General features: G+C 34.2%; 1 protein-coding gene across 2 annotated transcripts; it reads right to left on the bottom strand.

Annotated features, from left to right (window-relative positions):
* Positions 1-446: 446 nt before the first annotated feature.
* On the bottom strand, positions 447-18,538 carry LOC124353963. Of its 2 annotated transcripts, XM_046804052.1 has the most exons (9): positions 18,440-18,538; positions 17,595-17,648; positions 15,129-15,233; positions 13,278-13,478; positions 11,361-11,600; positions 10,625-10,834; positions 10,326-10,532; positions 9,218-9,456; positions 6,530-7,045 (listed from the first exon to the last, which is right to left on the bottom strand). In XM_046804052.1, the coding sequence occupies exons 1-9, from the start codon at positions 18,506-18,508 to the stop codon at positions 6,835-6,837; spliced, it is 1,536 nt and encodes a 511-aa protein (XP_046660008.1). In that variant the 5' UTR covers positions 18,509-18,538; the 3' UTR covers positions 6,530-6,834. The 2 variants fall into 2 exon arrangements, with proteins under 2 accessions (XP_046660007.1, XP_046660008.1); XM_046804051.1 differs by lacking the exons at positions 6,530-7,045; positions 9,218-9,456; positions 10,326-10,532; ... (2 more) ...; positions 13,278-13,478; positions 15,129-15,233 and adding exons at positions 447-540; positions 839-3,767; positions 4,426-4,887; positions 5,888-5,953.
* Between the last annotated feature and the right edge of the window lie 274 nt (positions 18,539-18,812).

Consider the following 18,812-nt stretch of genomic DNA (forward strand, 5'->3'; position numbering starts at 1 on the left):
GCATGCATACCTGATCTCATAGTCAACGCTATTTTTGCTCATAAACACTTTTTAAAGAGCCTGAGAAACAATATCTAAAATTAAAAAAACAATTACAATACTTGTAAGCTTTTACATCTGTGTGGTTTCAGGCAACAAAGAACATCTAATAATTTTGGTTTATGAAATCTCTTAGTAATCGTATTATTTATTATAGAATTTAGAAATATATTATTTTATATACGTTGTAGACAAATATAGTTTATACTTTTAGGAAGAACAACACATTTATGTAATATAAATAATTTAGGGATAATTTGAATTTTTATGTTATCCTAGTATGCTATTTAAAGATTCGGTACCAATTTAAGTTTGGTTTGGTATTGACAGTACTTCACTGCATACATTGTAAAAACTATAGATCTAAAATGTTAACCAAGGGAAGTTTTATTAAATAATAAAACGGATTTTTGTTTTAATTTAATTAGGAGAATTCCCAAACAAAATTTCTGTATAGCATTTGTACATTTCGACCTCCAAAGGGGCTCAGGAGTTCTGAATCTGAAAGCAAAAACATGAAATTAAAAATTTCAGATCTTATTTGTATGCTTAACTTTTGTAATCGTAATACAGTATTGGTATGTTATTTAACCATAAGTACCGTGAGTAACTATGAGACAATTAACTTGAAGAATAGAAAGAAATTGGAATGAATAAAGTTGAAATATGTATACTGAAAAACATGGGAAATGAAATAAATTTATGTTATATTAAGAATTCATACAAGACCTTGAATTCAAAGTTATTCTAATGGCATTAATTATTTCTAATTGTATAATAAATGTTATGAGATCCTTGCCTTAACACACTCCTCGCTGGACAACTACAACATCCTCATTCGCCTCAGATGTTGCAGACTTAGAAGATGACGAAGAAGAAGAGGCAGTTCTGCTGTAGGAAGCAGCGAAGAAAGTGCTCCTTATCAATGAGATGTACTCGGCAGAGAATGATTTAGAAGCCTCGACTTTGCTTAGGGCGTCCAGAGTCCAGCAACCACAGTTTCCAGAAGCCCGTTTGATCAGAATGACTCTCTTGATGGCGTTCTCGTTGGTCTCTCCTGGTAGCAGAGTGATGGCTCGAGACAGCCATCCATCGCAGCTCTCACTCTGCAGCTTGCTGTAGTACAGAGAGTAGAAGGTCTTGGTGTACTTTTCATAGTACTGGGCATCATACCACAGGGTGCTAGAAGAGGTTAGTAGTTGTACTAGATACAGCCTCTTGACGTAAACTTCGTCTGAGACATCACATGTTTCCTTGGCCACCAGGCGAGTAAAGTAGGCTTCATCGGTTTCTCCTGCCTGCTTAGCATACTTCAAGGAATAGAATGACTTGATGATGCTCAGGTTCTCAACGCTTGACCATAACGAAAGGCTGCTGAAGGTGTTTTCAATGAGGGTCATCCTGCCAAGGTAGACGGCATCGGTTTCGTGGGCACATCGAGTGGTGATCCTCTTGAAATAAGTGACCTCATCTTCAGATGTTGACTTTTTGTAGATACTCTGATATACTGTTTTGATCAATTCATAATGCTTAACATCAGACCACAAAGCCAAGTTAGGATACAGTTGATGAACAAGCTCGACTCTCTTGACCCACTGGTTATCGTTTTCCCCAGATTCCTTGGTCACAATTCGTTGGTAGAGTGATTCCTCAGTTTCAGTTGATGCCTTTGTATACCTAGCGATGTAATAGCTCCTTGTCACATCCAAGAACTGTTTGCTGTACCATAAATTCAAACCGCTGAATGAGCGCTTGATGCAGGCCAGTCTGTTGACGTAGACTTCATCTGTTTCCTCAGTGGACTTTGTAGTAATCCTTTTAAAGTACGCGGTATCATCCTCAGATGACAATTTTTTAAACCAAATCGGGTAGAACTTCTTAACCAAATCATAGTATTTTTCATCATACCACAAAGATAGATTGGGGAACACTGATTGTATGACTTGAACTCTTTGTGCACATTGTTCGTCAGATTCTTCTACTTCCTTGGTCACAATACGATAGTACTGTGATTCTTCTGTTTCTGAAGAACCTTTAGTATATTTAGCAATATAGTATTGCTTAACAATATCCAAATAATCCTTGCTGTACCACAACGAAAGACCGCTATAAGTCTTCTTAATCAGAGAGAGCCGGTTGATAAACACTACATCAGATTCATCAGAAAGTTTAGTAGTAATTCTCTTGAAATATGTTGTTTCATCCTCATTGCTCAATTTTTGGTACAAGGACTGGTAGAAACTCTTGGTAAGACTGTAGTACTTTGCGTCATACCACAAAGCAAGATTTGGGTACAACTGCCTTATAATGCTTATTCTTTGCTTACATTGTTCATCACTCTCATCATCTTCCTTTGTTACGATCCGCTTGAAGAAGGATTCTTCACTCTCAGAAGATGATCTAGTGTACAAGGCACTGTAATAATTCTTTACAATGTCAAGGTATTGTGTGCTGTACCATAGAGGCAAATTGATCAATGTCTTTTTGATCAGGGAAATCCTTTTTATGTAGACTGAATTACTTTCTTCGGTAAGACGCTTTGTAATCCGTTGGAAGTAAGAGATTTCATCTTCACTTGTTGACTTTTGGTACAGATCGTAGTAGAATCTCTTTGTGAGATTATAATATTTAGTGTCATACCATAGAGAAAGATTAGGGAATAACTGGCGAACCAAGCTGACTCTTTTGACACACTCTTCATCACTTTCTTCGTCCTCTTTTGTAACAATACGCTTAAACAGAGACTCGTCTGATTCAGAAGATGATTTGGTATATAAAGTGACATAGTAATTTCTAATAAGATCCAGATATTGTGTACTGTACCAAAGAGGCAAATGGGCAAATGTTCTCTTGACAAGGCAGAGTCTGTTAATGTAGACAGTATCACTTTCGTCGGAAAGCCTAAGTGTAATCCTCTTAAAGTAAGTGGTGTCATCTTCACTGTCCAACTTTTGATACAGAGTTTGATAGAAGTTCTTTGTGAGGCTGAAATACTTGGTACTGTACCATAACGCCAAATTAGGGAAGAGTTGACGTACCAAACCAACTCTCTGATAACATTGCTCGTCTGTCTCACCAGGTTCCTTGGTAATAATTCGCTGGAACAATGATTCGTCTGATTCAGAAGATCCTTTAGTGTATCGAGTTATATAAAAGTTCCTGGTCAAGTCCAAATATTGCTTGCTGTACCATAAAGGCAGAGAGATGCAAGTCTGCTTGATGAGTCCAAGCCTGTTCACGTAGACAAGATCTGTCTCATCAGAGGTTCTTGCGATAAGTCTCTTGAAGTAAGTAGTTTCATCCTCTGTTGACAGTTTTCTGTATAGGAGCCGATATGCTTGCCTGACTAGTCCAAAGTATTTAGTATTATACCACAAAGAAAGATTGGGCATCAATTCCCGAACGATTTCAATTCTCTGGGCGCATTGTTCATCTGTTTCGTAGTTCTCTTTTGTAACAATACGCTGATAGTACTGTTCATCAGACTCACCTGAAAGTCTAGAGTATAGGTTGCTGTAATAGTCTCTAAGAATATTGATGTACCTGGGGCTATACCATATAGCAAGACCTGGATAGTATCTTCGGAGAGTAGTCAATGATAAAACATAATTCTTGAGGTATCTCCTTCTAAGGGAGAGCCTTGAGATGATCCTGTTGTAATATGTGTTAGTATCTTCAGTTTCAAGTTTAGCAAAGTATTTCTTGATCTCATCTTCTGTTATAGTATCCTATAGAACAAAACAACGTGTATTAATACTTAAATACAAGGTATAAGTACGACGCACAGCGTGTCGTAATATGTTTCGCTAAGGTTGGATGCAAAATTTCAAATCTATAGCTCATTTCATTCTCGATATATCCTGTGAACAGATACACAATCGTACAAAGAAGAAGTTGGCACAAACATTATGCACCATAAAATTCATGCTTGTAGAAAAATAGAGTACACACGGAAACTTTCTTGTCATATCTTGTCACTTGATACATTCAGAATTTTGTTCATTAAATTGGGGTTCATGTCAGTGTTTCAATAACAAAAATCTATACATCGTCACTATAGAATTATTTATGTGGTGGGATACTAAGGCTAAATGTGTAAATATGTTCCATGTTTGAATCTATTACGGGTTTATTAATGTAAAATATTCGCTATCGCTCAGCCAAATCCCATTGAGTGACATGCACCATAATTGAATTCAGAGTTCTTCACATAGAAACAAAGCTTCATGCCCAATTTTAGGTCTATTGGTGAGTTTATTTTCTAGATATAGGCTAATGCGGACGGACAGGTAGACGGACAGACAGACAAAAAAATCCGCCCCACGAAAAATAGGCTACGCTAAAGCTCAGCCAATAATAAATATGTAATACCCAAGCAATACTTACACAGCTGTCTGAATCGTCTTCAACAGATCTAGAGGATGAGCCACTGGAATCGGAAGAAAGAAAGATGAAACCTGTCTTTGACTTAACATCAATTTGGACCTTTTTCCAGTCAACATCAGTGAAGAACTGTTTGAGGTTCTCAACCTTGGCCAAATATTCATCATCGTCCTCATTGGTCCTTGTAAGCACACGAGTGAACCATTCCTCATCGGACTCATCCTCGCGACGCGCGTACAAGGCAGTGTAGTACTTATCCAAGTAGGCAGCATACTTCCGGTTATACCTGCAGTCCAGCTTGGGATAGACACGAGTGAAGATAAAATTGATTCTTTTCACGTAATCTGATTCGTCCTCATCCTTGAACGGTTGGAAGACTTTGCTGTAGAAGGCTCGTCGACTGCGACCGAATTTGAAGATCCTCAAGTAGAAATTAATGTCCGTCTCACCATAGTTTCTGGTAGGCTGTAGAACAGAACAACATTCATTAATCTATTCCAAAATTACTTTAAAAGTAGCAGTTAAATTAAAACTCTTTGAAGCATACAAATTTGGACTACACTATTGTAACGATACCATAGGCTTGTGTATAGCTTACAGTAAGGAAAGAATGAAAAGAATGGATAAAGGATAGAATTTACAACGTGTTCCATCAAAGGAGAAAGAAAGCATTAGGCCGATGACATCTAGGAGAGGGTGGAAGCGATTACTGCAAGGGGAGCAATATTAGACAGACAAGCCTTTCCGCTATTTAGCCTTTTCGACCTGGATCTTTCTTAAATCTTAACCCGCCATAGAAATGCATCATTTCCGGATATCACTAAATATTCTTTAAGTGCACTAGTGAAATAAATGTTCATAGATTTGTTTATAAAATTTAGATTAGTTTAGTAGAAGTGAAAAAAGACAAAAACCGTTGATATTTTCAAATACCATTTCACACTTGATTGAACGCATTAAGATATCATTTATAAAACAACTTGTAAAAAGGAAAAATTGAGGAGTATAATAAGTTACATTGAAGAGGTTGGGTTAGAGTCGAGAGAGAAGAGGTTGATAAATAGTGTTAAGGCCTTCAAAGAACAAACATCAGCATCAAATATTGTTTGAATAATTGTTCAGAAGAGGGTTATTTATTTAACTCTTGAAAGTTCTTGAAATTTGTAAGAAGCAATGAAAATAAAGTTTTAATATAACGTCGATCAAACAGCATGTCCATCATTTAAGGAGAATGTTTTACAGTTTCAACACTTTGATATAAAAACAAAATGTTAAATAATATTAACGCAAGTCCTCATATCCAGTAAGATAATATTTATAAGACCCAATTATCTATTTTATGTATCAATTGCAAAGTCTCACTTAACATAATTAATTTCAAGCAAAAATCAGAATTTCAAATATATCAAATTTGTTAAAGATCTTATTTAAACAATAATAAGTCCAATATAAAATATTTATTCACCCTTCCGACCAGACTTCCTAAGTTCACCCATCTCACCCTCACACCACCTCTGAGTCTTCCACGTACCTGCAATAATACAAAAGAAATATGAGTTCAGTAATAATATTATGTTATTGACAATAAACAATAGCACAAAAATAATCAATGAAACAGGTGTTTGGATGTATATTTTGTAGTTACATTGAGTACAGATTAGGTACTTTTGACATACATTCTCAGAAAATAACAAACAAATTAATAAGGTTATTAGAGAATAATTTTCAAATTAAATTTAAGTAAAATTGTGAATAAGCCTTTTTTGCTCCCACTGAACAGCCCTAAAGCATTATTTTTACAATATCAGACATACGAAACATTACTAAAAATAGAAAAATATCAATAATGAATAGATCTCACATTTTTACATTGAAATAATAAATGGCATAAAAAAAGGCTGTAAGTTATTTTAAAAATGGATTTATTTACAGAATTTATGCAGTAAAATTATATATATATATTTTATACACTTCTGTTTTATATATAAAACAGAAATGTAATATGAAGGCAATGATGATAAACATATAACTCAATTGTGAAAACGTGTTTATTATTTATCAGGAAAAGGAAAACCGAGACATTAGGGAATAAATTAATCAGACTTTGTTTGTGGCACAAGAACGTTTATTTAAACAAAATCAATTCACAATGGCAGTTACAAATCAGCACATCAAATTCATAATTTTACACTGTTCCTTATATACCATATTAGATTTCATTATGTTAAAGATATATTTAGATTAATATATAGACCACAATAAATATAATGTCATATGAAAAATGTATTTTAGTGATGGTCTGTCTGTTTTTAAACAATAGGCCGATGATAAATAACGTTCAGACAGAGCCTATCTGTGCTAACTAACCTACCTGACATAGGCTAACTTAGCCTACTCTGACTCTGACCAGACCTAGCAGGACTTATTGCCTGCAGTAATGAGGCGGAATCCTGCGTCACTGTTCTCCTCTATGACTACTCGTCCCCACTTAACATCTGTCAGTATCGCTTGAAGACAGCTGACTCGGGCCTTGTAGTTCGTAGGGCTCTCTCCAGACTTCTTGGTCAACACTCGTGTGAACCACTTTTCTTCCGTTTCCTTCTCCAGTCGTGCATACTTCTCTCTGCAAATTATGTGTTCGGTTATCAAAAGCAGTTTTGATTCAGAAAACTGAAAGGATTAAAAATCTATCAACTTAACCTCTATTCCTAGTTGAAATGCATTGTTAGTCTGTATATTGTACCTCTGAGCAGATATAGATAGTATTGAACATTCTGAGCGCATTTCAGTCACAATTTATATCTTTTAAGTCCAAATTTAGTTATAAACCAAATATGTTTCTGACTTAGCTAATTTTAAACGAAGGTCTACATGAAAGATCTTGTTATTGTTGATATAGCATTTATTATCTAGATAGTCGATATTGAGCTATTGTTGAGGTCATATTATATATAATCATAATATATAATTATATATTATATTATATTATCTCAACGTAGCCTATTGTTTAGATAGTAGATTTCAATTATTTAACTAATAGATTTTTAACTAATTACGTTGACCTCCTTACAAGAGAAAACTTTCCAAAAAAATGTATTATAATACTGATTGCCTATGTTAAACTCAAAATGTTACTTAAGACAATTTTCATACAAACATGGTTTACGTCATTGAAGCCATGTAATGGGTTATAAACAATAAACATCTCAGCAAAGTCATTAGATCAATGTTGTATAAACGTTTGGATAAAACAAATCAGGTAAAAATCACTATTGGTTTTAATACTCCTAAGAAATACATTTTGAAAAGTTTATTCAAATACGGATTTATACTAGACTTAAATGCATAATTTCAATAATATTAGTACCATCTGGTTTATAACTAGTGATGGACTTAATTTGCGTATCTATTCATTTTTCGTGCAATTTGCGTTTACTAAATCGCTGTTATTTAATCAGTAAAAGTAGTAAATAAGAAATCATATCACTGGTTTATTCTACTGGTAGGTAGCAACAAGGGTAGCCGGCACCTGCGGTTCCCGCTGAATATATAGCGATTCCGTTGTCACTGAACTATTGCGATTCGTGGTATAGCGTATAGTTGAGCCTCTGATTGTTCTATGATAAACAATAACCACGGTACAAGTAATGTTATACCTAAATATGAACACCAATCGTACAAGCCGTGCCACAGATTGCGAAAACAATAGTCGCGTAACAGATTAACTACTCATCCTGAACTGCAGAATAGCAGAAAATCGATGATAGCAGACAAAAATCACAAATATTAACTAAGATATATTTAATTATTGTGGAACATTCAATAAAAATTATACAAAGGATTTAAGAAGTGTTTTATACAGTATCGGTAAAAAATTTAAAAATTTCAAATATTAAAATAATAATCCGTTATTTTACTAGCTACACTTGCATGACAAACATGATTAAAATATATCTGTTCGTTTGGAAATGGACGTTGTTTATAATTATATACAGACGGACATTTACGGAAAACAGACTTTTTATCCTAGGGAGAGTCTAAATGAGATATTTTAGTAGAAAACCGTTACAGACCATCGTAATGCGTTTTACTTCAAATAATAATAGACCTTTGTATCCATTAATATTTGATTACAGAATTATGTTTTTAAAAGAGAGTTCCGTCGAGTGACGCATACCAACAGTGTGATTTGGTATGATAGCTACCATACTAAATCTTTTTGTTTGGACTGTTTTAATACCATTTTAATCTTATAGAAATGACCTTCTTTCATGAATAAAATTTAATATGTTGGGTATTTTTTATTATTGTCAGTGTTTACTTAATATAACAGTTTTAATAAATGTATATATATATATATATATATATATATATATATATATATATATATATATTTATAAATAATTCTTCTTTCGGTTTTCGCAAGATATCGCGCCACTACAACTTTTAAAATGACAGAGTTTAGCACTGAATGAGTTATTTTCTCATAGACCAAGAACGTAGCCAGGAAAGAATTGGGGGGGGGGGGGGTTCAGTCAACAGATTTTTTCCGTAGTGAACAGAGAGTAAGGTCCCATTTTCTTCCTTAAACAGTTCTTGACCCGTTTCTTTATTGAAAACGATCTTTCAGCAGGACATGTCAGTAATACTGAATTAGTTTAATAATAATAAGAGTTTACTAAAAAATTACTGACAATTTGGGGGGGGGGTTCTGCACCCCTTGGACCCCCTTGCTGGCTACGTTCTTGACCTATACTGTTCGATGAGAAGGTAATGATCGTATAGTTGGTGTTACCTGTAGTAGTGGTCCAGCAGGTTGATGGCCAGTTTCTTGGTTCTGATGTCTAACTGAGGATATACATTGTCAAAGAGGTAGTCAATTCTCTTGACGTAGTTGGCCACACTCTCCCCCTTGTACTGTATGAGGATTCGCAAGTACAATTCGTTCCTCTTTGCTTCGTTCCAGTTGGAGTCGTACTTGCCAAAGAACCGCAAGTAGTAATCAGTGTCCGACTCTCCGGCACATTTCTTGGGCTAAAACACAAAAACTGAATAGTCAAACTATTAAACATAAATACGAGTAATCCTAATAGTTATAAACAACATAAATTACGCTCTATATATACCTTAGTTTGTACATATGGGTTTCATTTTATAATTTACCATCCATTACATTTATTTTTAATAGAGAACAATTTAAAATAAAACATAAATCTTAAACATTTGTCTGGGGCATTTACATTTATTTACAAACAGTTTTTAAATCTTTATTTCAAATGTTCATGACCAATTAATTTGGTCACAAGATATAAACGTTTGAAACTTACGTAGTTTTCGTAAACTGGCAAAGAATTAAGATAATTAAATATTGCTGAAAATCAAGCGTTTTTAATTTAAGTACATAATCAAATTCTGTAGCGTTTCAAGGTAAAATTTACTGATATTGATCATAATAAAGTAAATGTTTTAAGAAATAGTAATAAAAATCACGGAACAAATCTTCAACCTCGCCATAAATATAGTGTTCAACCGAGCAATATACGAGCTTTTTATATATTTTACAACATTTTTGTACAAACTTATTGTAGGAAGGGTTCTGCCGATTGATAAAGTACATTCAAATTAACCTCCGTACATATCATACTGTAATTCGGCATTTCACAATCCATTTTAATGTCGATTTTAAATATGGCTTGTATAAGTACGATTGTTACATCCATTTTCATGTTAAGAGATTATAAGGCTACATAACGTAATGATATAAAGCAATTGTTTTGTGATCTTTACATTTTCAGACCCACCATTAGAGAACTACTTTAACTATATTTTTAATTTGAGACATTTATCAAGATCTTCAAGAAGGATCTTTAATATAACTCATAATGAGCAAGACCTATACTCACCAGAGCAGTGTAAGCTACTCTGTACGCGTACGCCTTGGTGTTTTCCTCCTTCTCCACCAATCTCCTCTTCTTCTTCAGTCTTTTCTGGTACGCAGCAGAAGATCCCTGCTTGTTTGACTGTTCAACGGAATTCTCGTCTTTCTCCATCTCTACCTCTTGACTCCTAGACTTCTTTGTTGTTTCACTCAGTTGGCCAATTCTTATACCCTAGATCACGAGGAGAAAGAGTTAAAATTTGGTTTTCAAATGAACTGGAGAAGGAACGGATTCCGTAAATGAATATGATTTTGCCAACTTACAGTAGAGGCTGGGCTAGAGCGAGACTTGGCAGGGGTCTTCCTCTGTCCGATCTTGTATCCTTGCTCACTGTCATCAATAGTGATGTGGGTGAAATCCTCCTCGTCCAGAGATGCCATCAGACACTCCATCCGCTTCTTATAATGTTCCGTGCTCTCGCCACATTCCTTCTTGAGTACCCGGGGGAAGTAGGATTCATCACTCTCGTCAGCCTAGGTATTGTACAATGTACTATCAGTTTTGATTCTAATCATTACTTCAATTTAAAATATAGTCGCAAACAAAGGACTATTGATATGCGTTATCATAGACAAAGAACAACATTTTATACAGCTAACTACTTAGTACTGTTAAAAATATTTAAACTGATAAAAATTTCACACGTTAAAAAATCAACAATCTCAATACAAGAAATAGTCCATATAAGGACTACGAATTTGTGAAATTAAACGATGCAAAAAGATAGAAACTATATTAATGCAAGTAAAATTTTTATTTTTAGATAAATCAAGATCATTTATATAAGTACTTTTATTACTCAATGATCCTATTTGTACCACTTCTTTGCTTACTACATCACTATTTGGGTAAACATGAAGCAGCTAAGTAAACATTGCATTAGAAGACACGGCTCCTGGATATATTGCATGCATTTAGCTCTAAAACCTCTATAACACAGCTATCTGTAATCCGTAATAAACTCCTTTTCTAACTTCACTTGTAGATAAAGTAACACACCTTCCGACTGTACTTGAGGGTGTAGTAATGGTCGAACGTGTCAAGCCATTTCACATCCAGTCTGCAGTCCAGCTCAGGGTAGACATTTTGGAAAATAAACTCCACTCTTTCAACGTAGGCATTGGGCTTCTCTCCCTCGTATGCTTTGAAGATCTTGTGATAGAAAACGTGAAGATTGTTCTCCTTGGGGAAGACCCGCTTATAGTAGGCGTCTCTGGCCTCGTTGCGGCGTTGCGATGGCTACAGAAACAAACCGGTAAAGTAAATATCTTCTCTTTGTAAGATGGAATTTCACGAGTCGTAGTACAACAATAATCTATAGATATCTGTAGTATATAAAAACCAAAAGATATCTCTGTGTGAGTGTATTTTTTAGCATACACATGTTCAAAAGACATTGAATTGTAATCGAGGGGGATTTGTATTTAGGGACAAATGTGAACATTTTTTAATGAATCAATACTGTTCTATATAAACATTGTTTTATGATAGCCCAAACATGTGTTTGATTAATTTACAAATTGGTTTCGATATAAATCAAGACTATAAAGTCTTGAAAGCAAACTTTTGAGTAAGCTTGATAGTAAGAACAATTCTTATTTTAACATCCGCGGTTAAGCACACTGTAAGAAAATATCTATTTACGAAAGTTAGAAGTGTTAGTAAACATAAATACTTATAACTGTACGTTAAAGCAAATATGAACTATGCCGTGCTTGTTCAGTACTGTAATGAAAATATCAAAGACAAAACTACTATCTAACTTTTAATGTAAATAAACCCTATCTTAGTTGTCTTTGGGCAAAAGTAGGCTTCTCAGACCTGCTTATGTATATATCTTCTTGGTCAGGGCAAGAAAGCAAACTCAATTTTGGCTCCAGAAGTATCTTAGACTGGAAGTATATATATCGGGCAAAATAAACTATGACACAAAAAATAATGGAGTAACTTATAATGGGCATAGATACGCACATAGTGTCGTGTAAAGCCGCTGTTACTTGCTAGTTTATTATAAACGACTGGCACTCCTACTGTATAAACACTCCTTTGTTTGTATTAGTTACACAAGAGATCTAATTCATCCCACTGTACCGTAGCTCAAGTAGTCAATGTTTAAACGGTAACAAAGTTAGGTAGCGCGCACTAGCGTCGGACCTCAGAACTAAATGAAATAATCCCCCGGACCTCTGCACACCTCGTCTGTATCAATGATTTATATCTTGTGGAACCAATACATCAAGGATATAATGCTTTTATTTATAGTTTTATAGTTATTTATAGTTTATTTATAGTAGATCCAAAACAAAACTTCAGTGTTCTCTGTGAATAATATACTACAGTTTAGCTTGCAACCAAATTAAAGTGATTAATTTCACATGTTGCGCATAACAATAGTGGATTATACATTTTATTATAACAAATTAATAATATCTTTGGCAATATTTTGCCATTACCAAAATGACCACGAACTAATTAGTTAAACTAGAGTTAACACCTTGATTTGGAAATGTTAGAGACAACATTTGTTGTTTAACTCCAAAAATATTTTTTAAGAAAGAATCCCAATACAACTAACTATGAACTTCAATGCTACATACATATTGGTTATGTCTAAATGTACAATTTGAGCTCGCTCTCAAAGTATAAGTTCAGTTTCTTCGATTGATTACCTTCATTTAGAAAAGAAATGATAAAGTTAATTTATTTAAAGTATATTACAGCTAAAAATTAGAATTAAAATGTATAAATAATCAGGATTATTCACGTCTCACTATATTGGAAACCCCTGAAATTATGGAATTATGAGATTAAAATAATTGTTTTTTTTTTTGTGTAAAAGGCTTATATTAACCTATCTGGTAAAGTTGATTGCTATTTGTAGTATGATTTCTAAGCTTAAATGATAAAAACACTTACCAGTCTTTTGTAAGAAACAAGATAGTAGACGACCAATGATTTCTTCTGATCTACGGTCACTTCCTTCTTCTTCTTCTCAGATTCCTCAATCTTTTCAGAACCAGTGGTAGTTTTCTTCTCTGCAGCCAGTCTCGATTGTTCTTCCTCTTTGTTGGACACTTGTTCTGACAGACATATTTTCTTGGACCCGCTCACTAGACCCTGCAGGAGTTGAACACATGTTGGAGGGCATACTCTGATAAACCAGTGTTGTAACACTGGAACTTGGTAAACTATTCAACTACATCTTAAAAACGAATAAAAATACTTATTGGAGTACAATATTGGTTTTTGCTACACAACAGCATAATTCAAAACTTTTCTCTGTAGAAATACTGGGTGAATAATAACAATATTAATAATTTGTCTTACGTTTCTGACAATACTAACATAATTATGTCCAAGGCAAGGGAACGGTAATGGATGGTATTTATTTATTAATTAAGGATTTATTACATTAAGAATAGCATTCCTTGAGTTTCCATTTCATGTTCCAAACGATTTTCAATAAGGGTCATATAAGATAATGGTATTGAGTTTATTGGCTGAGCATTAGCAAAGCCACTACACTCTCGGAACAACTGTATATGTCTCTTTGATTTGTTCACACAAGTTTCAAAAACTAATTAAGCTAGAATGTTCAAATTTGACACCCATATACCTCCAGCTCACTTCTGGCTGGTTATATATGTCCAGGATAACGTAAAATGAACACAGAAAACTGGTTTTGTCTATTAATTACTTCTGGGCAATACAATGAATGCTCAGGAGTGCCACGTCACTAACTCGATAAGAGGATGGGGGTGACGGCCATCTTGGTTAGAGCTTCTTCAGAGCCAACAGCCTTAGCAAGAATAGGCCTGAAGGGGATAATCTTCCTTCCCACTCTGGTAAAGTCTATATCACCAGCCTGCCCCTCTTTCCAAGATAATATGGCTGAGGTTGAGAGTACCTCATTACCCCCCACCCCTTCCTTCCTTGAAACTTTCAAGAGATCTTGGCAGGAAACATCTCTATACGTTATGAATCTGGAATACCACGGTTTATAGCCTCCGACTTAGATAAAGATGCATCAGTTGCTCTCATCGAGAAGAAAACTATCTTCACGAAAGAAAGACTCAATAATTTGAATAACTTTCATCTCAAGGAAACAGCTCGTTATGAGCAAAAAAACAATTACATCTAAGTATAGATAGTATATTATTTCATGTCACAATTTTGATGACAACAGTACATTAAAAAAAGAGCAGTTTGGACTTTTTTAGGTACTTGTTAGATTTATTGAAATTAAAAAGATTTGAATTATGCTGATGCCAGTGTGTAACAGAACAATGTTTAAGCTCATCAACATTATAAATATCTTTAGCAAAACTGATTCTAAAATAGTCTTTGGTGGTTGCATTTGGAATTATTCTCAATCGTGTAATATCTCGCCTGTTATAAACAACCTTTGAAATGCCACAAGCACTGTAAGCTATTTGAAACTACATTAAAGGTCTATATACTAAATAAAAAATATAGCTATATGGATTTTTTATCCAACAATGAATTTTTTGAATGCGGTGCTAAACACAGATTCATATTTTTACTAAAACAATTTAGCTCCTCTTCATTTTGTAGATGAAAGCCTAACTTTATTAACATGTATAGCAAGAAAGTATAGGTTATTTATAAAAAAAAAACAACCATGTCGTATTAAGACTATTTTAAATTTTAATATCTAACTGTTAACATTCAACAGATACAAAAAGGAAACTGCTAATAAAATTACCTTTAATAGCAGCAAATAAGTAAAAGTGAATAGGTACTTACATTTTTACAGCGACACTGGGACACCGATGCTTCCTGCTCTTCTTGCTTCCGTTTTTCTGTGCTCTTTGACGATTCTTTCTGAATTGTCTCCGATATTACTTCACCCTGGAATCAGTGAAGGCTGTCTCAGTTTCACGGGACGCTTCCGTGAGCTTGGTACCGAGATGCGGAGTCAACATAATAAATAATAACATGAAGAATCACGAAGATATACGATTATACGACGTAATCTAGTGTCATAGTTTTCAGTGAATGGGATAAGCTCACGTCCTCAGAAAAATATTTATTTTCACTGCAAGCATGTAGAGAAAGGAGTTAAGAACATAAACAGAAGTTGAAAATAGATATGAAAAATGAACACTTCTAATAAAAAAAATCAGACAAAAACCATTCAATTAACTAAATTTTAGTCTTGGTGTCTGAATGACATAGTGCCAGTTTATTACCCCGGGACTCGGGTTCGATTTTCCGGTTGGGACACAAAATTTTCATACGTTAATAAACTATCTAGTTTAAAACAATGTGATAAACGGCTTCAAACTTTCAAATCAGCTTCAGAGAGAACTTCTCAATCAATTCTAAATACAGCCTCAAATCATTTAATTTAAATTTTAATAATTTTCATTCTAACTACCACGCTCCACCCCACCATTACTTAATACTAATGAATAGAACATTATAAGATTAGCTGCTCTTTGAAAAAAATATATATTTCTACCTTTTTTCCAAAATCTATGGTTTTTAATCTTACTCCATACTTTCTTCTAGATTTCATGACCTTTTAGTTCCATTCCTCCCTCTGTCTAGTCAGTCCTCTCTCATACAATAACGACTGTTTTTGTGAAATAGGCACGGAACATCAAGTATATTTTAAACCAGATTCATGTGTGTTTGCGAAGTTAAAATCGCTGAATTTGTAACGCAGACCTTTGTCCTTTTCATATGTTCTATATCAATAGTAACATTACTTCCCCCTCTTTGTAACGCAGACCTTTGTCCTTTCATATGTTCTATATCAATAGTTACAATTACTTCCCCCTCTTTGTAACGCCGACCTTTGTCCTTTCATATGTTCTATATCAATAGTTACAATTACTTCCCCCTCTTTGTAACGCAGACCTTTGTCCTTTCATATGTTCTATATCAATAGTTACAATTACTTCCCCCTCTTTGTAACGCAGACCTTTGTCCTTTCATATGTTCTATATCAATAGTTACAATTACTTCCCCCTCTTTGTAACGCAGACCTTTGTCCTTTCATATGTTATATATCAATAGTTACAATTACTTCCCCCTCTTTGTAACGCATACCTTTGTCCTTTCGTATGTTCTATATCAATAGTTTACAATTACTTCCCCCTCTTTGTAACGCAGACCTTTGTCCTTTCATATGTTATATATCAATAGTTACAATTACTTCCCCCTCTTTGTAACGCATACCTTTGTCCTTTCGTATGTTCTATATCAATAGTTACAATTACTTCCCCCTCTTTGTAACGCATACCTTTGTCCTTTCGTATGTTCTACATCAATAGTTACAATTACTTCCCCCTCTTTGTAACGCAGACCTTTGTCCTTTCGTATGTTCTATATCAATAGTTACAATTACTTCCCCCTCTTTGTAACGCATACCTTTGCCCTTTCGTATGTTCTATATCAATAGTTTACAATTACTTCCCCCTCCTTGTAAACGCATACCTTTGTCCTTTCGTATGTTCTATATCAATAGTTACAATTACTTCCCCCTCTTTGTAACGCAGACCTTTGTCCTTTCGTATGTTCTATATCAATAGTTACAATTACTTCCCCCTCTTTGTAACGCAGACCTTTGTCCTTTCATATGTTCTATATCAATAGTTACAATTACTTCCCCTCTTTGTAACGCATACCTTTGTCCTTTCGTATGTTCTATATCAATAGTTACAATTACTTCCCCCTCTTTGTAACGCATACCTTTGTCCTTTCATATGTTCTATATCAATAGTTACAATTACTTCCCCCTCTTTGTAACGCATACCTTTGTCCTTTCGTATGTTCTATATCAATAGTTACAATTACTTCCCCCTCTTTGTAACGCAGACCTTTGTCCTTTCACATGTTCTATATCAATAGTTACAATTACTTCCCCCTCTTTTTCAGATTTATAACAACGCTCGTTAGTTGCAATTCCCTAAAACATTAAGGAAACATTCATAAAACCTGATATAAATATAAACTATTTTTGTAAAATGCTAAGAGTAACCCTCACCCTACGTCTCATTAACACTCATTCATTACTATCATACTAACTTCAGGTTGCCTGATATAAAAATAAGTAGAAATATTTAACCTCTCAATCTCTATTTTTATGTAAAACTCGAATTTAATAGTTTATCTACCAAAATTGATGTTACTTTTCCTTAATTTAGTAACTCTCAATACATTTTCTACTGGAGAGTGAATATAATGTAACACATTGATACTCACGCCAACTTTTTTTCCACAGCCACAAGCTGGAGCACCTGAGCTTTCTGGCAATGCCTGCAATAGTTCAAATTTTTAGAACATTATCTTAAAATTACAGCTTCACAATTACAACAATATTTCTATGGAAAGTATACTGCAATCTAATTTAGCTAAGTCGAATTAAACTCCTTCATTCTCCTGAAGGATTCAATTCTTAACTCATTGATTTACATATGTTTCGATTAATGAAGAAACAATGCGTCTTTTGTTCACTGCGTGGGAACGAAAGCTGGGACGGAAGTATTTTTTTCTCCTCCAACGTTTAATTTGCAAACTTACATCCTGGCCTAAACGTGACCTAGTACCAGTCACTCATTTTGGGTAGAAGACACAATAATTGACTAAAGAGGGTGATTTGCTGATCCTTTCTCACAACCATTCTTAACATGCCATAAAATATATACAAGTCAATTGGATGCATTTCACTGGGTGACCCAGGCCCCCTTCATAGATGAGTTCTGCTAGTTTTGTAACCATTTATACTCATTAAAAGATATTTTAAAGTCAAATGTTTTTATTCTAAGTCTTGTATATTAGCACGAAAAACAATAATTTACATTATAAACAACACTCAATTATTTTTAGCTGTTACATCTATTATAAATAATAATTTTTATATGTGTATTTAGATCAAGAATGTTCAAACCACCGGTACTCGATACTAAAAACATTCCAGTACGGCAATTACTAAGAGGATCAACATGAGTAAGACTTATAAAACTGGGTACACTGAATAGAATAATATTAAGGATTTCATACATCAGAGATATATTTCTAAAGGAGTAATTGGTTGTAACCATCCTCACCAGAAGCACGGCGAAGGACACCGCCAGACAGACCGCCAAAACTCTCATATCTGTGACCACCCGCCGCATTTCGACTGTCGATATATAGATGGTAGCCCATTAAATGCCACCTGTTCATTATAAAGATGATCTTCTTAATGTAGTCTTTATCTAAACACCAGCTGCCAGAGTGCGTCAGGTCATAAATCATAAACAGTAGTTTTTAAACAATTTAAAATTGGTTCTATTATTATACTTTTAAATACTTCTCCAAGCGTAATGATGATTTAAACATATCACCGTATAGTGTGTACGAGTATACGTAAATGAAAATATATATAAAATTTGGTTCGCAAATTCTTCTATAAGGGCTTCTTACGAACTTACGTTTTTT

This window comes from Homalodisca vitripennis, chromosome 2 (genome assembly GCF_021130785.1).
Source record: "Homalodisca vitripennis isolate AUS2020 chromosome 2, UT_GWSS_2.1, whole genome shotgun sequence".
Taxonomy (NCBI): domain Eukaryota; kingdom Metazoa; phylum Arthropoda; class Insecta; order Hemiptera; family Cicadellidae; genus Homalodisca; species Homalodisca vitripennis.

Bases quoted from the DNA above. Each gene is read 5' to 3' on its own strand.
- LOC124353963 (XM_046804051.1), bottom strand. From the start codon at position 18,508: ATGCGGCGGGTGGTCACAGATATGAGAGTTTTGGCGGTCTGTCTGGCG. The intron at 5,954-17,594 runs GTGAGTATCAAT...GTATTATTGCAG, and splicing joins GCTGTGGAAAAAAAGTTGGC to GTACGTGGAAGACTCAGAGG. The intron at 3,768-4,425 runs GTAAGTATTGCT...TTTGTTCTATAG, and splicing joins AAGACGATTCAGACAGCTGT to GATACTATAACAGAAGATGA.